We start from the raw sequence: 23597 nt of genomic DNA on the forward strand, positions 1-23597 counted from the left end.
GGGTGACAAACAAAAACAACTTTTATGTTACAAAAAAGATGCAAGAGGAAGAAACTTTGTATGAAAACAGAATAATGACTGCAGAAAAAATATTAAATAAGATAGAGTTGGGATGGCAGACAGACTGATCAATAGGGAGTTAGAGACGTGGCAAAGAAAAGCCTAAATTATCGATCACATCTACTTACTGGGCAGAGTTAAAACAGAAAAGAGAGCAAAAGTCAAACATTAAAGCCTCGGTATTTGGTAATCTATCAGTCTAGACGGAGTAGGCTTTAAAAAAGTCGCAAGAAACCCAAAGCACGGTCTTTGATTTTTCTTTTCTACAGCATTAAATAAGGCTGAGAGGGACAGCTGGGGCAAAAATGTAACACAATACTGGAATTTTCCACAAGGATGTTCTTTTCCATCTGTGAACTGACATAATGGAAAGGAAAGTTGGCTAGTTTGTCTCGCTGGAGGGGCCGCTTTGAATCGCAGCACCGAAACATACTTCAAATCCTCGCCGTCCTTTTACATAACAGTGTCTGAGTGCAGTGGCCTCGGTCTCAGGTGGATTGTCTGCAGAGTGACATTCTCCACAGGTTCCTGAACAGAGTCATTAATCTCTCATCTACGCCAGTGTATTACTAGAGCTGTATGTCATGACCTTTACAGCCTCAATGCAATCAGGTGGATTAGGTGAACAGCATGGACGCACAAAAAACACAATACAGTAGACAATGCAGAGCCGGACTCCTCATGACTTGGAGAAGATGGTGCAGAGACGATTACACACACACACACACACAGGGACAGTGAGCACATTTTGTGAGAGGAGATTTGGCTACTGCACCTGCGAGTCTGAGACCTCGGAGGGTTTTTCAGTCAGGCTGCTGCTCTCTGCAGGGATGAGGTCATTGTACTTGGTGCTGACATCCTCGTCCGAGTAGTGAAGACTTCCTGGACTTGGTCTGGGAGGAGACCTGGAACAGGAGAAATGGAAAACTCCCTTTTTATATAACTTGTCTGAAAATGGTTTACAGTGTTTCCGCGGTTCACCATATTAAGAATAATCTAAATCAGAGACAAGAAGGTGAATGTGTGATCTGAGGACCAAATGATCAGAATATCGTCAGAGCATTCAGAATAATGAGCAATCTAAAAATTATTATGGGAAATAATGACGGGTTTAGTCTTTTTATGTTGTTATTTTGTATATTTTTGTTGTTTTGTGTTTATTTGTTGTTACTGGAGTCATTATGTGCATTTTTATTGGGTTTTGTGTGTTTTTAAGCTCATTTTGTGCATTTATGCTGTAGCTTTGTGTACTTTTTTGTCATTCTGTGTATTTTCTTGTTGTTTTGTATTATTAAGAGTCATTTTGTGCATTGCGTTGTCATTTTGTTGTAATTTTGTGTTTTGGAGTCATTTTTGTTCTCGTTTTGTTCATTTGTCTGTAATTTTTGTGTACATTTGTAGTTGTCATGTGAGTTTTCGGAATAAATTGTGTAGGTTTTTTTGTGCAAATATTTGTAATTTTGTATTTGTTTGTTATGTGTTTTACGACTGGGTGACTCGTGAATTTAATTTGGGGTCACACAAAGTGAAATGTTTTTAAATGTCAATCATGTGACTTGAAAACATCTGGGTCTCTAATAACCAACAACCCAACAGAAGCTATGCATGGCAATTACATCAGAGTCATGTATTATAAAAAACACAAAAACACATAAAACAATACCCAAACTTCCAAATGAATGAATTAGTATTGAAGGGATTTTCCACAGTTTTACAAACAAGTTCCAAAATATCTTAATTGTACTTCTTAAAAGATCTGTGATTAAAAATGCCTCACATAGAAACATAAATATTTAATTGTTTAAGAGAAGAAAAAAAACTTAAGATAGGATAATTGGCAGTTTAAGAGTCTGTTGGAAGCCATTTTAAATGGAACGAAAAGGATTCTGGGATACATTTTGGACAACATTCATGAAAAGACATGTATTATTTTAAATGAGAAATTCTTAAAGAGAACTGAGTAAAGTACATGCATAAAAAAGTGTTTGTATAAACTCCAACCCCGAATCTTTAAGCTAAAAGGCAGCGCTACTAGCATTTATAGCTGCTATCTTATTAGCTGCTAGCATTTATAGACTAAGCGTTACAATTCATATCCAAAATTATGTATGGAGACGTAAAAATAACAAATGTAAAGATATGAATGTACTGTATCTGTAGTATTTGTAGGTTAGGGCCAGCTAAATGCTAAAGCTAACAAAACTAAGAGAATCGTTTAATATAATCTAGCAAAAACACACAAAACAAAAACTACCTTCACCAAAAAATAATGAAATTAGCACTAAGCTAACGATGTAATGATTCAACGTCTGTGATTCAATCACTAACTACACCATTGCTCAAGGGTTCATCAAACAAATGGCAACCTCTGGCTTTGCTTCGGCGAATGTTATCTGAGCGAGATGAGTGGGGGCACAGATTAAACTGACGGTGGCACACTGCAGCGATCAAATCTGTCATTTATCTGCTAAAAGTGTAAGTGAGGTGAGCGAACAATGTGGTTGGGGGTTTAAATGAGGACTGGAGCATGACGAGGCGTTTGGTGATCCTGAAAGATGAAAGAAACCCCCAAAAAAAACAACAAAGAAAGAAAGGAGGACAAAGAGATAAAATACACTTTCTTTAAATGTCATGCTCTTGTCAGGACTGTTTTAAGTGAATATGACAGTAAAGAAAGCTGTTGATGCCTTTGTTTCCCCCACAGTTTTTTTCAGTTAACGCCTGTCGGATACTTTTAGTGACTTACCTTGGCTAGTAAATTATGGTTTACTCAATCATCAGTAAAATGGCTAAATCTGGGTGCACTTTTTCTTCTCAATTCTGTTTTTAAACCTAAAACTGAATTATGTTAGAATTTAAATATTTTATTACAACAATTGGAGTGCAGCTTGTTGTGGTTTTGAACTGGATATTAACAAAAATAGCCATTTTTTGACAAACTACATTAACTTTGTGTTTAAGTTTCACATATTGCGCAGTTTAATGTCGACACGACACATATTAACAAAAGTAACACTTGGAGATAAATCCTTGCAGCGTTTCTGTAGCTCAAATGATGTTCTTAATCAATGTGTGAGCGGCAATGATGAACTGTTGCCATGTCACCAACTTGACAGAAATAGCCAAAAGTCAATAATAGAATAAAATCAATTCTATGTCAATGAAATACTTGGATGAATGAATGTTAAAGATGTGAGCAAGAAGCCATCACTGAGAATAGATTATAATAATTATCCAATTTACCCCAAAAATGTAGCATAAATCAATTCAACTACAAATGCTCAATACATTTTACATTTTTTTTTTAGTATAAAACAAGATGAGAATTTTCATTGTTTAAACTATAAAGATTGTTACCTTAATTTCTTTTCTTTTTCTTTATTAGTGCACATTTTATGTTATATTTATGTGTTTTGATGAAGAATAGTAACAATTTAAACTTTTTCAATAATTACGATTTTTTTTTTTAATCTATTTTTCTAATCTAAGAAAAACAATTCAATTCTTCAAAGGGGGCGCAACAGAAAAAGTTTGAGAATCACTGCTTTAATTTAATCAAGTAGATTCTACACGTTGTTTTTTTTCCAGTGTATGTAAAGTTGAAAAATAAAACAGGTTTTAAGTTGCCTAAAATCACAGTGAAATCATGAAAACCAATATATCTGAATTTTCCTGCTACCAAAACAAAATGTAGAAAACTGCTTTTTGCTAAACACTGTTCTATTCATGTTTAGTTTTATAGCTATTGGACATTATATCCTATTTAAGTTCAATTTTTCACCCTAAATCCTAGAAAAAGTGTAATATCTTGTCACCCTTTTGGCATTACACATGCAAATACCAGAATTTAAAAGTAATCCTTGAGCCGTCTCATTATCACGCTCACTTCCAAAATCTCTTTCCCTCACAACAATGTACAATATCATAAAACACAGACAACATTCTGAAAAAAGTAACAACAGGGATCATTTCCCACGGGAGATCCAACTTTGAGGTAGTCCAAGTGTGAGGCATCTCAACAAAGTCGTAATCACAGCCCTGAATTTTTATCTGCGGACTTTATCCCCCCCGAGTGCTCGCTGAAGTAAGCGTCAGCATGTATTCCTCGGCAGCGCTCTCAGCAAACCCTCTCACAGCCCATGTGAGCAAACACGGTTGCGAGCCTTCCGAGACAATATGATGAACTGCCTGTTTAAAAACATTGAAGAGTCCGAGCCCACTTTTCATCTCGGACTCATTCGACTCTCGCACGCTGTCGAGCGAGGCGTGAATTATTTATCAACTCTGCTGGATTGCCAGTGGTCGGTTTAATCCTGCAGCAAAACTCAGTCAACGGCATGTCAGGTTGGGAATGAGAAGCAAGGGGTTGAAATCCAATCTGCTCCAGGTCTTTACTCATTACCCGACTCTTCCCTTGCTACGATTGCCCAAAGAGACTCATTAGCATGCCTGTAGTGTTGGAGAGCTTTGTCACTCAAGTGTTTAGAATCATGTTAATCTACTGGAACTACTGCTACAGGGGCAGATACATGTAGCAAGACCACGTGAAGCTGGACCTTTCACTACTCAGTCACATTGCAAACGCACAATAACAGATCAGCAGACACACTCGTGTATTCCTGACGTCAGGGAGGGTTGACAAGACTGGGCTAGCACCATTAAAGGCTTTTATCCATGTTCTGCATATTTTTTGATCGTCTTCTCAATTCTAGAAATCTGTCTTTAATGATTGAATCAGCTCTGCAACAAGAAAACCCTCTCCATGACTAAAATTACTTATTTTAAATAGGCAGAAATCTACTTTCAATCTGCTGGGGATGATAACTAACAACATTTTAGGCCTCATACATCAATAAATCAAAAGTATTTCTTCCGAAAAACAGAAGAATTTACTTGATTTACTAAGAATTTACACAAATGGTCATGTGACTTGAACTTTGGGAAAGTTTGCATTGCATTGTGGGATTTAGATTCCCGTAAAAGAATGCAAGAAGGCGGCAAAGCAGAAAAGTTTCTTTAAGATGTTTTTTTTTTTTTACTTTCTTCATTCCGTGAATGCTTGTTTTTCTTTGCCAGACAAGCAGGACAATGACTTTTATTCTGTTTTTTTACCATTCGACCGAATTCGGGTTTTTCTGTAGCATCTTCCATGTAAACATCCGCCATTGTTTTGTGAACAATTTCAATCATCAGAAATGTCACTTTGTCAGAGTTTTTGGGAACATTCTGGCATCAGTAGTGGATGAGAACATCATACAATGTTGCCAAGCTGTAGGCTATTGTTTAACCATGAATAACTGGTCATAATGTAGCAAAAAACACCATAAAATCAAGAATAATAGGCTTTCCCAGAGTCATCACTCTGATGTAGAAGCATTTCAGTCGGATTAAGAGCGTGTTAGGGTGGAAGACTTCATCCTGTCTTTGCTACTCTGAGGTGAGAGATCAAGATGTGGCATTAATCTATAATCGGTGATGGGATTTGGGTTTCACTACTGTAGCCAAAGTTCAAGTAGTACATCTCTAAATCTGTTAACTTATGACCTCCCTCTCCATTTTCTTTGACTTAGCCTATGGCCTGAATACGCATTAATGTTCCCATGGTGAAGTATAAAAAAATAAAGGCTAATCTCAGGTTTGTCACAGCGGTTGATTATAACAAATTTAGCTCAGGAACACAATATGCAAAACTCTGCCCTTTCAAAAGGAAATTCTGGATAAAAGACCAGACACGGATGAGTTTGGATATTCCAAGTCAGGAGAAATATTCGTATATCCGCTCCCATAGAGAGCCAATGGAGGGATAGCATTTCAATCCAACGTTTTAATACTTAGGTATGTGTTGTACAGTTCCTTGAACATTATTCCTAAGTAGACCAGGAACCATTGGGTGACCCACACACAGTTTTGCAAGTAAAAATCAAATCAAGGCATTTAAATAGGTGTTGTATAAGTATCAGGACTTTACCAACCATCAGGTAACTGCTGTCATGATGAATGGGTTAAAAAAGAGCTATGGAATTAGAATGAACAGAAAGAAAATGTCTCTTCAGTCTGTGTTTATACAGTATTGATGATTTGTCCGCAGGTTTTTTTTCTACCTCATGCCGAAGTATAGGCTATTTTCAAGCATGAGCTAAACATTCCATGGATGACTTTATTAACTTCATTATTTCACCATCTGGTTCCTCCATTGAAACCAGTGTCCACTGTTCTCTCACCTCGTGTAGACGCCATTCTTCCGACAGAAGGAGTTTTTCACAGACAGCCTTCGGTTGTTGAGCTCCAGTGCTGGAAAACGGCCTTCGTCCAGGCTCACCATGTCTCCGTGTGTCAAAGCGTTACAGTTTGAATTGTTCCCTGGACACACGTACAGAGACACTGTGTGACCACAGGCCAGACAACAAGCAGGTTAGTTTCATGACATTTACATAAAAAAAAAAAAAAAAAAAAAAAAAAAAACCCAAAAAAAACCAAAAATTAATTAAAAAGCAATCAAAGTCAAGAAAGAAACAGTATTTAAATTTAGTTTAAACACAACAAAAACTAATTAAAGCTGACATAAAAGCTGCTAAATTCTGCTTCACATGACAAATATCCTCTACCCTGTTAGCTTAACCTATTAGCCTAGCGTCAGACGACATAAAATCTGCTAAATTCTGCTTCACATGACAAATATCCTCCACCCTGCTAGCTTAACCTATTAGCCTAGCTTCAGATGAAAAAGTTAACTTGCATTGCATCGATTTAGTATTTCAAATGACTTATTCAAGCTGTCTAAAAATATAGGTTTTTATTTCATTAGGATAAAGATCAGCCTACATTATCTTGAGGAAACTGCAAACAGCTAGCCTTAGCCTTAGTTTAGCATCATTTAGCAATTATCTTTGCAATTAAAAGATAAGATACCCAGGTCTCGTTTGACGGAATTTTGAATTGTTCCACAATTATATTAGCCTACGCATTTAAAGTAAGTTTGTATTAGTGTGATTTAGAGATGTTAGCAATTGACCTAGCAAGCTAGCTTCTAACGCTACTTTAGCGTGATTAAGAGTTGGTAAACGATGATTGAGTTTGTTTCTTTGGCTCTATTTAAAGTTGCTTATATGAACAAGACAAACTATAGGAACAAAACAGCAAGAGATTATCTTTTAGTGAATAAAACCCATTTAGCCCTGTCTAGCGACTACAACGTTCTAAATGAAATAATGTAAAAAATTAGAGACAACTTGCAAAAAATGACTGAAAATAGACTAAGCAGACTACACAATTACATAATTTCATGTGTGACAAAAATGCGCTTACCCTTTTTATTTATCCCCAATTTCCTTTTATGTCTTTTCAACTTTTGCTTTCCCCTTTTTGTGTTCATTGTTTTATTTTTGTTCTGTTTTGTTTGTTGTTTCTTGACTTATTCAATTATTTAATTAATGCACAGTGTACTTTCGGTGACAGTTCTGTGGAACATATTTTTTTTTGTTAATTATTGCAATAAAGTATAAAAAAAAACATTCTAAATGATGATTCAGCAACTATTTAGGGTTTGATGATTTTTGGGAGACACTATGATTTATTAAAAGGTTTTTATCTTGAGTTCAAACTGATGACATTCAGTCATTCCAACATGACTTTTTACGATATATTTAAAGAAAAAAAAAGCCAAGTTATCCCTGTGTAAAAAGAAAAGCACTGGTAATGTCCAGTTAGAGCCAAATTCCTAAAGGGGGAATAATATGAAGGCTTTGAGAACATCTTTGTCCCAGAGTGTGAAGGATCCTCTTGTTTTTACTCTGTCACTCAGAAAGAATGGGCAGTGACCCCGCAGGGAGCCCCGCCCCCTTCCCTAACTGGGAGCTAAACGGCCACAGCGAAAGTGCTGAGCCGTGAGAAATACCCGCTGATGTCAGAAGAGCAATGAATGGGACAAGCATGCCCTCTGCTCCTGTTTCGCCATCGTTTTGTTCACCTGCTGCTCAGCCAACAAATTCACACATTAACATTCTGAATCACGGCCGAACTCAGAAGTTAACTCCGTTTTTTTAAAAACCGAATAAATCATTAAATCCTCTTGTGATCTGCGTCATGGAAAAAAAGTCAACCCATCAGCATCTCGAGCACTCGGGGTTAGAGGTGTAATAGAAGGGTTTTTTTCCTGGCAAACGCATAAAGAGATGCTTTTATTAAATGCATAATTTAACGCTCCTTACCTGATTCTGACTTTTTCGAGTACTTCTTGCTTTGTCCTCGGATGATGAGGATGAAAACCAGCAGCAGGATGAAGATTAATCCTACCAGAGCCACCACCACCAGGAACCACCACTCCTCATAGAAAGGAGCCACTTTCTGAGCTGGAGAAACAAGTAAAACAAATAAAGTCAAAATCCAAACATGACTCAACACAAGAAGAACGGCGTACATTTTAGGACATCAACAGATCTCAGAGCGTGGTATCAGGAAAACATCAGTCATTTGTCAAACCAAATGCTACCAGGTTTCAAAATAATAGTCATCAGATTCAACAGCCTCAGGACGTAAAACACGACATGGCGTTTTATTTTGAAGAAATCGGAAATACACATGACGTAACCAATACGTGCTGCTTCGGATAGGAGAGTTGAAAGTTGAAAGTTTTCTTTTTTTTTTTTTAACGTTACGGTAAATCAACCTTTCTTTAAACTGATGTATTTATTCATTCCAACAAGTTCATTCTGTCTTCTTTTTTTGAAATAGTGTTACGGTTTGATTTATTCAGCCACCTTTTTTTCAGGAAACTAGATCTCCTGACATGTTTCGACTGCCAACTGTCAGCTTTGATGTATCCCTGAATGCCAAGGAAAAACTCCTAAGAACACATAAAAGCGATCAGTAGATGCTTTGAGGCTTTCCTTATGAGAAAACTCATAGGGATATATCAAAGCAATCACTAGATGCCTCTGAGGAAGACTGACAGTTGGAAGTCAAAACATGCCGGAGATCTAATTTCCTGAAAAAAAGTTAAAATATTATGTATTTATTAATCAAACAACACGTTGATAAGTCTTAAATTTTGCAAAAAAAAAAAAAGAAATGAGATGAACGGCTTTTTAACTCATTGTGTGTACTTCCGGTTCCTTTCAAAATAAAATGCCCTGTCATGTTTTACAGCCTGAGGTCGTTGAGTCTGATGACTTTTATTATGAAGCCTGAGGTAGTGTCATTTGAAGGCGTTTGGTTTGAAAAGTGAGGCCTTTTCATCTGACAGAGGTTGTGCTGAGTCATGATCCAGTTTGGTCTGATAAATGAAATCTGATACCTCACTCTGAGACCTGAGGATGTCCTAAAGCATACAGCATAAAGAAGACACAAGAAACCTCACCTGAGATGGAAGGAGAAGGTAAACTGGGAGCGCCGTAGCCGTAGTCGTTGACCGCGATGACCCTGAAGTCATAACTGACCCCTTGCTTCAGGATATCCATGTTGAACGTGTGCGACCGAGCGTCTTTGGGAATGTCCTTGATTAAGATATCCCATAAACCCTCATCTGTAGAGAAGTTTTTAGTTTAGGTTAAAAAAGAAAAGATGAGAAAAGTTGGATCCAAACAAATTCAATATGTTATTGTAACCAGTGTGTGTTTATCACCAAGCCCATGACTGCCTGGCTGGCTGATCTGAGGGGTAATTGATAATTCCTACAAATATTACCCAATCCATCAATTTCACTGCTCCCAGTGAAATTTACAGCGACCGAAATGCACAACATAAATAGTGGTGCGACCATATTTCAAGTGAAACAGTGTAAGGTGGCTTCTGCTGGCTACGGGAATCCCGCCAGCGATCATTTATTACACATTGGTGTAAATATCAATCTCCGTTTGAGTCTTTTAATAGAGCGCACAGACGTAAACAAACAGCAGAGTCCATCTGTCATGTACCGTAGCTGAAGTTTGACAAAAAAAGTAAAAAAAAAAAAGCTGATGTCATTTAACCCGAGGACAAGGTTATGCGATACTGCAAAGAGTTATAGCCATCGGCGAAGGAATAGGAGAAGATGGAGGGGGAGGAGGGGGGGGGCCTCGAGGGACGACTTAACAATCTTCATCATCCCCCAGACAAGCCCCTGCACTATATATTACCATCCAACAGCCTCTGTTAACCTTTTTACAAATGTAATTCTATGTGGCCCTCTTGATTTTCACTTGCAAGTGTTGAGGCCCATCTCCACACCCCCTCAGGTGAGTCACCCAGCATTCATCACCCCGATGGCACTGCCAGGACGTGTCAATCACAGCTGAAACCAGACCCCGATTGTTTCGACTTCAGTCTCGGAATCAATAAGCCATTAAAATAGCACAGACACAGACTCCGTGGCAGCAGATGTCCAACACTTCACCCAAGACTTTCATGACCTGTTCCAGAAGCTAAAACAACGGAACCCACCGGAAGGTCTGGCTTCGATGACGTAGCGCGTTATGGGAGCGCGTCCCGGTTCGCCGCTGGTCCAGTGAATGGTCAGACCTGAACTGTAGCGTGTGATGAACGGCTCGCCAGGAGGTCCAGGGGCACCTGAGGAAGAAGAAACTCCAACTTTCACAACAGTTACATTGAACATTGACTAACCCAGGGGTTCTCAACTGTGGGTCAGACCCTATTTGAGTTTGCAAGACACTGAGAGGGGGTCACCAGATGCCTTCAAGAAACAAAGATTTTTTATTTTAAACAATTTGAGCCCGTTTTTGCTTATTTTTACCATTTTTACGCAACTACACCTAATTTTGTCATATTTTAACCTATTTTCACCACTTTTTCTTGCCATATTTTGCTCTTTTTAATGTATTGTTGCTACATCACTTCCATTTCTGCCACTTCTCTATCAAATGTCAATGCCTTTTCTGCACATTTTTTCCACTTTCAAGGCATTTTCGCATTTCGACCCAATTTTGTCACTTTTGACACAATTTGTCATACCCGTTATTTGAAAGTTTAAACTAATTGTTCCAATATTGACACTTTAAACCGTTTTTATCACTTTTTCTGTCCGTTTTTTGTCACTCTAATTTACAACTTTTAACCAATTTCTGTGGTTTTTTAAACCCCATTTCACCACCGTTTCCACCATTTTTGGTCACTTTTAACCCATTTTATTTCTGATTGAAACAAGGATTTACATCTTTAAGATGATTATATACTATGACAGAATTAATAATAAACTTCCTGGATAACACTGGATATTATTCAGATGAATAAATAAATGTGGTTATCACAGATTCATAGAACAATGGACCATCATTTTGCTGACTTTATGGATGGACCCCAAAAATATCTCCCCTTTACTCCCCCTCATAGATGGACCTGGACTGTTCTTCAATGTTCATGACTGTGTTCAACCACCTTCAGGCAGAGTTGGGGCCCCCGGTCTCTGGAACCTTTATTTTGGGGGTCGCGGGCTGAAAAGGTTGAGAACCACTTGACTAACCAACATAAGCACATTTACCTTCCCCTGGCCCAGTGGTGATATTAGCCTCCACCACGGGCCCGTAGATGAAGGTCTTGGCCCGTATCCGAAAGTTGTACGTGATTCCATCCGCCAAGTCTTTGAGCTTCAACCACAGGGGGCCGCTCCCTTTCACATCCACCGTCACTGTCTTACTGACGCCTGGGGGGGAGGGGGAGTGAGGACAGTCTGCACAGGCCACTGAAGACTCTAGACAAACACACCATATTTAGAACAGGTAGCACACAAGCTCAGAGATGCAATCAATGCTGGTAAATATGTCATGTAGTCATGTGTTATATGGGATGATTAGAAGTTGAAGTGTAAACAATACTGAGCTGATTAACTTCATGAAAATAAGCATTCAGCAAACTAAAAACGCCCACCACAAAACTTAGATAAGTTTGAATTTCACTGAACTAAATAAGACAAACGATTACACTAATTCCTCTGTAAATGCATTAAAATACCTCACAGCATGAGCCTTAATCCTGCACAATAGAACGTAGACAGATGAACCAGGAAGCATTAAAAGGATTACCTTCCACAGGTGTGCAGGGCTCATAAACCAGACGGTAGCCTTCAATGATGCCGTTGGGGAAGGTGGGCTCGCCCCAGGACACGTTAACAGAGGTGGTTGTCAGCTCGGTGAAGTGAATGAAACTGGGAGCACTGGGAGCTGAAACAATCAGAGTAAAAAAAAAATCTACAACACGGAAATCCCAATGGACAAAAACATAATTGGACAATAAAACAACTGACAAAATCACAACTGACGAAATCCCAATGAACAAAATCCCGACGGATAAATTTACAAAAGCCAAAATTGCAAAAAACTAAATCCCAACAGACAAATTTGCATTGGACAAAATCCCAATGAACAAAAACATAATTGGACAATATAAAAACTGACAAAATCACAACTGACAAAATATCAATGGACAAAATCCCATTGGATAAAAACGTCATTGGACAAGGTAGCATCTGGCAAAATCCCAATAAGCAAAATTCAAAAAGACAAAATCCCAACAAACATAATCACAATGGACAAAATCTCAATCTACAAAATTCCAATAGATTAAATACCAACAGACAAAATCTAATTGGACAAAATCCCAACAGACAAAAGCCCAATGGACAGAATCTCTGTGGTTTGGTTGGTTGTGCTAGTTTGTGACCACAAATGTTGTGTTAGGGAAATAATGTATGTAACTAACGCTAACTGCTAGCTTACGCAGTCATGGAAACAATTTTTCACGGTGTTTGCTCTTGGCTCATCTGTAACATCTTGAGCAAGACATTTGTAGTCCCTGGAGCAAAACACACAAAGTAGATCCAGGCTCTTTTTGAATAGGGGATTCCATCCCTCCTGCAACGCTTACATCTGCAGCTTCTAACATGTCTTGTGAATCCCACGCTGCTGCACAAAAATGTGCCGATGCAGCAGTTGTGCAACAGAAAGCCTTTAGGAGTGAATCTGTGTCCTTGTTCGACGCTGCCGTGGTTTTGCTAAACTAGGACCCAGGTTAAGAGGCTCCACATCACTTCCAGGATCACAGTCATTCACCATCAACAATGAACGCACACAGGCCTTTTAGACCCCATTAGCACACGCTGAGCTCGTAACACGGCTGTGCTACACACACAGTTTGTCCTGTTCTCTTTAAAATTGTCAAGAGGCAGTAGAGACGCTTGGAGAGGACAAAGCATCTTTGTCTTCTAAAAAAATTGGATAACTATCTCTGTTATGCTGCTCCCTCGTCCCCCCCCCCCCCCCCCCATTTTTCTGCCTCTTCCTCTCACAACAGGGACCACTGAGGGAAACCAGGATGCTACAAACAGCTTTATGTTTTATTTTTGACTTGTCTGAATGCAGTATTAAAGGAAACCAAAACACCCTATCGTGCACACAGGGGTATTGGTAAGATAAATATAGTTTTGACATGTCTGCAGATGGGAATACTCATAGGGAAGTCTCACGAGTCAGAGAAAGGATAATAAAGAGAAGACAGAAGGACGGAAAGCTCGACACAGCTCGAGTTAGCGCCAAAGTCGAGAGCCGCAGCTGATTGGGAACGTATGCTGATCACTGTGTGGCTACGCTAACGTCGTCTGGCATTCTGACAGCAACAATTAGCATCATAGTCACATCAAATGTTTTCCCTCACGGTTCAGTCAGGTCGAAAAAGACGTCTCTGCATTTCCAAATAGGCTTAAACATCAGCTGTAGGAAAAATGAACAGAGTTCTAATTTATCTGCATTCTTCACATCATCCTGTTACTACACAACTTATAAGTAGGGTCTCGGATTTTCCATAATTGCTGAAAAACGGAATTTGGGTTCTGACACGTAATAATAAATCTTACTTGTTTTAGGGAAAACATCACGTACTCATGCTATTTTTCACCGGAAAACGGATGACTGAATGTCTACAAAGTGTGACAAATGGACAAATATCTCAAATTCTGCCAAAAATCCAGTTTGAAATCTCGTGCTACGTGTTACGGATCTTCTGGTGATCACGTTATCCAGTGATAGAAAATGAATGCAGACCTTCATCTGAGTTTTGTGTTTAATGTGTTGTGATAATAATAAGTTAAAGTTTCAGATTTATTCAGACAACTGTTTTTCAGAAAAAACTACTTTTGATCTCCTGATATGTTTTTCCGACTGTCAACTGTCAGTCTTCCTCAGAGGCGTCTGCTGATCGTCGTAGACGTTTCCTTGACTTCCACGTAAAAACTCCAGCAAGTTATTTTTGAAAAATATAAAAATATGTTAAGCTTTCATTTATTCAGACAACTGCTTTCCAGGAAATTTACTTTGATCTCCTGACATGTTTTGACTGTCAACTGGCAGCCTTCTTCAGAGGCGTCTGCTAATCACTTTGATGTTTCCTTGACTTGACTCGATAATTTCAGCAAGGTATTTTTGTCTTCCATTTGTCTTCTTTATTATTCAAAATGAAAACAAGAAGAACTTGCATGAATTGTTACGCAGAAGTTCAGGAAGCATCAAAGCAATCAGCAGACGCTCCTGAAGAAGACTGGCAGTTGACAGCCGAAACATCAAAGTAAATTTCCTGAAAAACAGTTTTCTGAATAAATGAAACCATAACATTAAGTCCTCTCATAGCGTTTATTGTAAAATAGGATCCAGATCCGGATATGGGATGGTTTGTGGCTGGTCTTTACCTGCTTGCTGGGTGCGGCCCCTCGTGGGTGGACTGCGGGGTCCGTCCCCTGCTGCGTTAAAAGGGGCAACGCTGATCATGTAAGTGGTGTACCCGGTCAGGTTCTTCAGCTTCACTCCCCCCTCCGGCATGAAAAGAGTCCGTAGACGCTCGGTCGCGTTCTTGCGCTGAAACTCCCAAAAGTACACCTACGTGGAACGACACAGGGCACAAATAAATATTCATGTACGTTTACGGGTGGCGTGCAGGGAATACATCCATTTCTCTTTCTAATGCTTATGTCCCCTAAGGGGGAAAAACAAGACTTCCTTTTATTCATTGCAAATGTAGCAGCCGATTAAAATTTTCATCGAAAACCTCTCAGGAATGCCTAGTTATTTAAAAAAGCAAAAATGTCTATTTACCAGTGATTAATATCAAACAGGCTGAGTCTCATGAGGACTATTAAATGTAAATAGCAGGCAAAGAAAGAACACAGAGCAGTGGTGGAAGTGGATTATTTCGTAAAGCGGTCAAAATGTTGCTCTGACCTTATAGCCCTGGATGTCTCCATTCTGTGCGTTCACAGGGGGAGGGTCCCACGTCACGTCCAGCTGGGTGGCGGTCGCAGACTCAATGATCACGTTCTGGGGCGGGGCTGTGGGCACTGGAGGTCATCATCAGAAATAATGAAGCAGTTAGATATTGGTGCTTTATAAAAGTGTATTTCTATTGTTATTCAGTAGAAGGAATGAGGTCAATCTGAGACAAAGACGCACAAGGTAAATCATAGACTTGTTTGGTCTCCTTTGGGAATCATCATTCAGCTTTGAGAATAACATGGAGCCAAAATGGTTTTGCAGTCCCCAAATTAAGCACACAGAGTGGCTCCAAAAATGACAAAAATTACTCCCAAAACACAAAAGATGACACAAAAAAGGACAAAAATACCAGAAAAATATACAAAATGGTAACAAAAATACACAAATCGACAGTATAAATACACAAAACGACAACAAAAATACACCAATATACTTCATAACCACACCAAACTACAACAAAAATACACAAGCTGACTCATAACACACAAAACAACAGCATAAATACACAAAAGAATGACAAAAATACACCAATGTACTCCCAAAACACATATAAATAAATACAAAAACAACAAAACGGCTTAAAAAAAAGTAATGAAAACAAAAAAATGACAAAAACTTTACAAAACAATGACAAAAATATACAAAATGACTCCAAAAACACACAAAATAAGAAAACATTTATTAAATGACAAATTAAAACAAAAACAGACATTAGACTTTCTCCTTTCTGGTGTTAACGCTCAGATTGGTCATTATTCTAAATGTGGGATAAATTCTAATCTATCCCTCAATGTATTGATAAACTAAAATATTCATTCATTTGTTATCTTTCTGAAAAATTAAAATGAGGGTTTTACAGGATTTTTTCAGGAAACAATAAATACCAAATGATCAGGCGATAGAAATTTGTAAATTCAATTCAATTCAATTCAATCTAATCATATCCTGAATGAGATTTTGGCGTCCAAACGACTGAAATAAGAGGACGGCGGCAAATGTACGTACCTGCCTCTCCGACAAACACTTCCTGTGGCGGACTGGTCGGCCCCTCCCCTACGGCGTTGTACACACTCATGCGTATCTCGTAGCGTTTGTGTTTACTTAATTCTGCAATGGGGTAAACGATAAAAAAGTGTGAATACAATCAATGAAGAAAACCAGTTATAGATTCCCATCATTAGCCGATGTAATAATGAGGATATAAAAAGCTGCGGGAGAAATGTGTGTGACCATCTGCTGAAAGCATTTTCAAATAAAATGGCATGTGGACATCAACGAGTAAGATAAAAAAAAAAATGTTTAAACAGTTGTTTTTCCTCAATTGAGGAATTGCAGAACTTACTGTCCAACTCGTAGTGGGTGATGGAGGAATCGCTCAGATTGCGGATGGTGTAGGGCGCTACGACGAAAGGAGGAAGACACACAAAAAGAGCTCATTGACCAACAATATCATTAAGGTTGGTTTAAAATCTAACACTTAGGTGGTTTAGGAGGGAAACGCTACACGGAATCACAGTGATCACAGAGCACCAAAACGGGTGGCAATGATTCAGCAAGTGGGAAATTATAGAGCGAGTTCACGAAGGGAAAAAAAAGCTGCTCTGGAGTAAACCTAATAACAGCCTGGAGCTGATAAAACGCTTGGCTGTGAAGTTTTAAAGCCGGCGGGCAGAAGAAAGTTGGCAACAGAAGGAGTCTGTACGGAGCTCGGCTTTGGATGAAATATTATTAAGACTCAATGGGGACAATCAGCGCTGGGAAACTGGTTTCTATCCATCATAAGCCCTTTTTCACTATCATTTGCCACATTTTGGCAATTTAAGATACACTTTGCCATTACATACCACCTGGTTCTTTTTTTGGCCACTCTTAATTGCTTTTGGCCCATTTTTTGCCCCTTTTCAAAAAGTTCTGACACTTTTTTAAGACTTTAGCTACTCGTTGCCAATAAATATCCCTTTTTTTTTTCTTTGACACTTTTATCCAATTTTTGTCTTTTCTTAAAAATGTTTATCCACTTTTCATCCAAATAAGCTAACTTTTGTCAAATAAATACCACTTGTTTCTTCTTTCCCCTACATTTTGTCTCTTTTTGTTCCACATTATAGATACCCTTTTACCATTACAGTAAATACCACCTGGTTTCTTTTTATTTACCCATTATTTGGCCACTCTTGACTGCTTTTGGCTCATTTTAGTCACTATTCACTCTTTTCTTGCCACGTTTTTGCCACTTTTGGACCATTTTTGGCCAAATGTTACCATGTCTGCCTCCACTCGCTCGTCATGTGCTCATCAATGTGCCTGTGTTAGCCGTTAGCATCTAATGCTGCAGCAGTTATTTTCTCACCGGTGAGCTCGGCCCAGCTGGAGGCACTGCTGACGTAGCTGCGGAGGCGGTCGTACAGTAGCTCTCGGTATCGGATCCTGAAGCCCAGCGGGATCCCGTTGATCTTCTCCTCCGAGGGCGGCTGTGACGGAACACAAGGAACAACACTTAGTACTCTTATGTTTTTGACTCCATCATCCTCAAGACACTCCACTCTCAGGCCGATATTGTTAAGAAATCTCTATACTACTATCTAAAAATAGACCCCTCCCCCTGTCGGCTCATACCTGCCAGTGGATGAGAACGGAGGTCGTCGTGTGCGGCGTGACGGAGAGAATCAGCGGTGCTTCATCGGGTGCTGTGGCAAAAAAACAAGAAGATAACTTAGCTAAACTCACCTGGAAATTGAAGATTAGAGAAGGTGTGCAATGGCATTCATGGGACAGAAGACATGAAGCCATCTGATTGGTTCTTTCCATTCAGGCCAAATGGCAGGGATTGGTTATACTTTTTAATTGATTGCAGCAGCTACAGAAGTCTGATTCTTTTCATTCCTTTTTTGTTTTTCAATAAATAAAGTAAAGTAGTGACCACTCTCAGAATGGAAGGACCAGTTCACCCAGTATAACAAAAAGTGTTTCTGAAAAGGATTGTAGACTATACCTTTACAGTGGTTAAACCTGACCTACGTTATGTCCATTTTTGTTTGGTTTCTCACTTTTGTGTGTTGATTGTTTAAGTTAAACACTCACAGTTGCAAGTTAGCAAGTGTCTAAGACAGCAGTTCTCAAACTGAGGGGTGCGCCCCCTAGCGGGTGTGTGACATCATTACATGACGAGGCCGGAGAAATTGACTGATTCATATTCGTTACCAAACTTTTTTTTTTCTTTGCACTCAAATAACTTTATTATCACCGTTCTAAAATATGCGATTGCATATTATATGTTTTTTTTTTTTTTTAATGAATTTTTAAGAAGGAAAGTTACTTTTTTTGTTTGTTTTTTTTTACCCATTTTGTTGGGAGATTTTTGATTATTCAAAGGGGAATATTTAGTGGGCTAAATGTAGACATTGCATTTCAGTTCACAAAGTTTACAAAAAATAAATAAATAAATAAATAAATAAATAAATAAATAAATAAAAATAAAATAATGAAAATGTTAATAATAATAATAATAATAATAATAATAATAATAATAATAATAATAATAATAATGAAATAAAAAAATAATGAATTTAAAAAAGGGGGAAAAATCAAATCAAATAATAACAATAATAATGAAATAATTAATTAATTAACAAAAGGAGAAATAAAATACAAATAAAAAAAATTCAAAATGTGATCAAATGTGATTAAAATACACTAAACTACACGCAAGGTGAGGTGCTAAAATCCAGCATGTTTCTGATGTCTGATCCCAGTTACTATATAATCGGTTGTGGAGGATCAGTGTAGCATCTAAAACATGCACAAAAAATAATAATTCTATCATCGTAAAACTCCTCCAAAATAATCGTCCTATAGTGGTTCTCACCGTCCTGCAGAGTGGTGATGGCTTCACTCTCCTCGCTGTACTCACTGTCCCCGATGTCGTTGGTGGCTTTGACTCTGAACTGGTAGGACGTGAAGGGCTTTAGCCTTTGGAATGGAAGCACGGGGAGACACATTAATCTTCATGATGAACTACAGACTTGTTTTGCCTCATACATCAAAGCTAAAATATACAGTAGTGTTCTCACAGTGCACGAGTTTCAAAGAAAACCACTGAGCAACAAAAACACATTAGAACCCATCGTTTTTTCTTCCTTTTGTTTGGATTATAGACAGAAAAATAGGTGTGAACAGTGAACGAAGCAGAGTTTGCATTGGTTTTAACCAGGGTTAGTGTGTAGTTACTATATATTTTATATATATACTGTATATTATTTACAATTATGACATCATTATACTTAAAATCGTGATAAAAACAATGTTTTTTAATGTATTTTACATCTGACATGGGTCAAAACCAACTCATTATTATAAGAGATGCTAACAGGATGCTAACGCAAGAGGAATTTTATATTTATGAGCTTATTTATTAAAGAGGAGAAGCAGAATTGTGCAACAGAAGAAGAGCGTCAAAAAATAACTTGTATTTTTAAAAGAACAACAAATGAATTCATACATATTTGTACAATCACTGTGTTTTATAGAACTTAAAATATTTGTATATTATGTACATTACATTAAGAATTGTATTTTTTCAAATGAATTCGGGAAAGCTGGAATGAAAACTCAGCATATGATTAAAAGCTCCGTAATTGTAATTGATTAAATGTAATTGATTAAATGTAATTGATTAAATGTAATTGATTAAATGTAATTGAACTTTAGTAATTGAGAATGTAACTGTAATTGACTTTCAGGGAGATGATAATAATTGAAATTGTAATTGTAATTTGAAAAAATGGCTGTCAATGTAATCACGATTGTGTTGTAATTGAACATGAATAATTAAAGACGTAATTGTAATTGAAAAATGGAATTGAATGTGGATAATTAAATACATAATTGTAATTTAAAAATATAATTGAACATGGATAACTAAATATGTAATTGTTATTGAAAAATGTAAATGAACTTGGATAATTAAATATGTAATAGTAATCTAAAAATTTTAATGACGTAATTGTAATTGAAAAATGTAATTGAATGTGGGTAATTCAAGACGTAATTTTAATTGAAAAATGTCATTGAACATGGACAATTAAATACGTACTGTAATTGTAATTGAAAAATGTCATTGAACATGGATAATTAAATACGTACTGTAATTGTAATTGAAAAATGTAATTGAACATGGATAGTTAAATACGTAATTGTAGTTAAAAATATAATTGAACGTAGATAATTAAAGACAATTTTAATTGAAAAATTAAATTAATTGAAAAATGTCATTGAACATGGATAATTAAATACGTACTGTAATTGAAAAATGTAATTGAATGTGGAGAATTCAAGACGCACTTGTAATTGAAAAATGTAATTGAACATGCATTATTAAATACTTAACTGTAATTGAAAAATGTAATTGAACATGGATAATTAAAGACGTAACTGTAATTGAAAAATGTAATTGAATGTGGATAATTAAAGACGTAACTGTAATTGAAAAATGTAATTGAATGTGGATAATTAAAGACGTAACTGTAATTGAAAAATGTAAATGAATGTGGATAATTCAAGGCGTAATTGTAATTGAAAAATGTAATTGACCCTAACCCTGTGTTTAGCTATTGAATGAGTGTTAAAGTACCTGGATACGATGTAGGAGGAGGCCTCGTGGTTGACGGAGGCAGAATGCACCGTCCAGTTGCTGTTGGGCAGCTCTCTCTGCTGAACCGTGTAGTAACGCACCGGGGACAGACCGTCGCTGCCCGGCTCCCACGACAGCACAACCTGTCGGGCCTGGACGTCTCTCTGAGGTACCGTGGGTCGGCTGGTGGGCTGGGGGCGAGCTGTGCAAATCCAAGACAACAGATTGGAGTTGTGCGTACAATGGCTGACAATAGAAAAAAGTGTAAGTGCGATGATGACACAAGGAAGGGAAGTTGAAGAGCAAACAATCTGCACCAGGACTGGAGGGGGAGCAGATGGACTCGTTCAGTGTCTTAGCTACATCTGAGTGTTTGCTATCAATCCCCACAGGGCACCGATGTTTCTTTAGAAAACACATCTGCTTAGTGGACTGTTAGCGGGAAATGAGCTAAGTGCAGCAGAGGCTCCATCAGTGCTGCCATTAAGAAAGATCACACCAACAACAAAGGGATTTGGGCTTTTTAGTGGTCATTTGGTGTGTTTTTTAAACTCATTTTGTGTCTTTTGCTTCATTCAAATTTGTTTCTGTTATGTGTATATATTTTTGTAGTCGTCTTGTAGGTTTTTGGAGTCATTTAGGGCGTTTAGGGCTTTTGGGGTCATTTTTGTGTATTTTTTCAACTCATTTTGTGCATTTTTTTGTTTTGTTTTTCTCATTTTGTGTGCGTTTTTTTTTTTTTTTTTTTGCAGTTTTGTGTGTTTTTGTTGCACTTTTGTGTATTTTTGTTGTCATGTTATATAGTTTCTATTGTGTGTGTTTTAGGACCTGTGTATTTCTGTGCATTGTTGTTGTTTCGTGCGGTTTTGAGTAATATTGTGTATTTTTGTTGCTAGTTTGTGTGTTTTTGTTATTTGGTTTTTCTCAATGTGTGAGTTTTTGTTACAGTTTTGTGTTTTTTTGTTGCACTTTTTGTTGCATGTTATATCTTTATTGCTTGAGTCCTCTCATGCACTTTTGGAATCATTTCATGTTGTTACTTTGGGGCCGCACAAAATGAATCCGAGGGCCAGTTTCTCATGTCTGGTGTAAACGATGAGCAGATTCAAGAGGTGCAGTGAAAACACACAACAAAGCTGTGGTTACCCCGTTTTTCCGTGGTGACCACCAGCGCCTCGGCGGCCTCGCCCCAGCCCTTCCTCGTCTGCGCGGTGATGCGGAACAGATACACCGACTCTGGCTTCAGGTTTGTCACCGTGTACTGTCGAGCGCTAGGGCTGAGGACGTCCACTGTGGCCGTGTTGCTGTTGGTGGAGTTGAGGTGGTATGTGATCTGGTAAGCTGAGGAGGGGGGGGGGGGGGGGGGGGGGTCGAAAACCATCATTTAGAACAAAATATATCCTCTATTCTTTTGATTTAGTGTTATTTTCTCTGCTAAACTTCAGTAACTGCTTTTCTACGCTGTAAAGCAGTAACACAAAAATGTGGCTATTAAAAAAAAACCCCATAAAGACCCTCAACAAGAAACAAAAAAACATGCAAAAAAAAATTAATTTAAGCTAAATCAGTTCCAAAATAAGCTGATCATTTTTATACCATGCAAAGAAAAACACAGACTGCTGACCTAGTATTATCCCGTTAGGCTGGGCGGGGGATTGCCATATGAGACGCACGGAGGTGGTTCGCACTTCAGGGAACAGGATACCAACTGGAGGTCCAGGCACTGCAGGAGAAAAGGCACCAATAACAAAGTTTAGCATAAGAAATACAGCATAGCTGACACCTACGTGGGATCATATTTGTGGAGCTGTTTCTAGCTTCATGGGGGCGAACCATTAAATGCTCCATGCAGTGCTAAATGATGCGTACCTTCCAATAATTCATCAGATATTAAACACACATTTTGAACACAAACCGCAGCTTTACACTTATATTTTACATTTATTTTTTAGCATTTTATGAATAATTTTTTTCCCCTCAGATGAGGCTAAAGGCTCTGCTTTGGGGGCCCCTAGTGCCCCATGAAGCCTAATGCAATTACATCTGCATATAGCCAGAAACGCCAATGCATGTTTGAATAAAATATTAAATTGTAATTGCATTATAGTTGTTCAAATATAGTATTAGTTGTATAAATACAATTTGTATTGTGTCCTCATTTTGAGAAAATTGGATAAAGCCCATTTTAAAATTTTGAGGTATCTTACCCAAACAGTTTATACTTTAAAGGTGAATATTAGGTCTCTACCATCATCCAGAGTCCTCTCCAGGATCGTCGGGGAACTGGGCCGTCCATCTCCGATCCGTGTGAAAGCCAAAACCTGGATTTCGTAAAGCACATATTTCCCTAAACCGACCAGCTGAACGCTGTGGGTGGTGTTCCCCTCCACGGTCCAGAAGTGCACGGCACTGTCGGAGTCCTTCTCTTTGTACAACACCTGAGTTAGTGAGGAAACGAAGGGTGAGGGAATGTGGGAACGCAGACACTTTGATTCAACCATTAGATGTATCAGAAACAGACCTTGTAGCCCAAAATGAGCCCGTTCCTGTCCGGCTCTGGGACTTCAAACCAGCGCACCAGGATACTGCTGGAGGTGGTTGCAAAGGCGGACACGTTGGTGGGTCCACTGGAGGGAACTTTAACAACAAAAAAGGAAGAAACG

General features: G+C 38.2%; 1 protein-coding gene across 5 annotated transcripts in view; it reads right to left on the minus strand.

Annotated features, from left to right (window-relative positions):
* Window positions 1–23597, minus strand: part of sdk2b (sidekick cell adhesion molecule 2b) — a 339250-nt gene that overhangs the window by 9407 nt on the left and 306246 nt on the right. For 3 of the 5 annotated variants that reach the window (XM_028476013.1, XM_028476011.1, XM_028476015.1), the window contains 19 exons: window positions 23456–23571; window positions 23183–23372; window positions 22559–22657; window positions 22081–22275; window positions 20935–21136; window positions 19171–19274; window positions 17922–17992; window positions 17656–17776; window positions 16648–16704; window positions 16311–16412; window positions 15255–15370; window positions 14726–14912; window positions 12072–12209; window positions 11531–11740; window positions 10477–10602; window positions 9416–9580; window positions 8268–8408; window positions 6282–6441; window positions 836–965 (listed from right to left, as the gene is read on the minus strand). In XM_028476013.1, coding sequence (XP_028331814.1) covers window positions 836–965; window positions 6282–6441; window positions 8268–8408; window positions 9416–9580; window positions 10477–10602; window positions 11531–11740; window positions 12072–12209; window positions 14726–14912; window positions 15255–15370; window positions 16311–16412; window positions 16648–16704; window positions 17656–17776; window positions 17922–17992; window positions 19171–19274; window positions 20935–21136; window positions 22081–22275; window positions 22559–22657; window positions 23183–23372; window positions 23456–23571 — 2630 coding nt within the window. The remainder of the gene's footprint in view (window positions 1–835; window positions 966–6281; window positions 6442–8267; window positions 8409–9415; window positions 9581–10476; window positions 10603–11530; window positions 11741–12071; window positions 12210–14725; window positions 14913–15254; window positions 15371–16310; window positions 16413–16647; window positions 16705–17655; window positions 17777–17921; window positions 17993–19170; window positions 19275–20934; window positions 21137–22080; window positions 22276–22558; window positions 22658–23182; window positions 23373–23455; window positions 23572–23597) is intronic. The other 2 variants (XM_028476014.1, XM_028476012.1) reach the window with 1 other exon arrangement.

The sequence above is a fragment of the Gouania willdenowi genome, chromosome 19, assembly GCF_900634775.1.
Source record: "Gouania willdenowi chromosome 19, fGouWil2.1, whole genome shotgun sequence".
Classification (NCBI taxonomy): Eukaryota; Metazoa; Chordata; class Actinopteri; order Blenniiformes; family Gobiesocidae; genus Gouania; species Gouania willdenowi.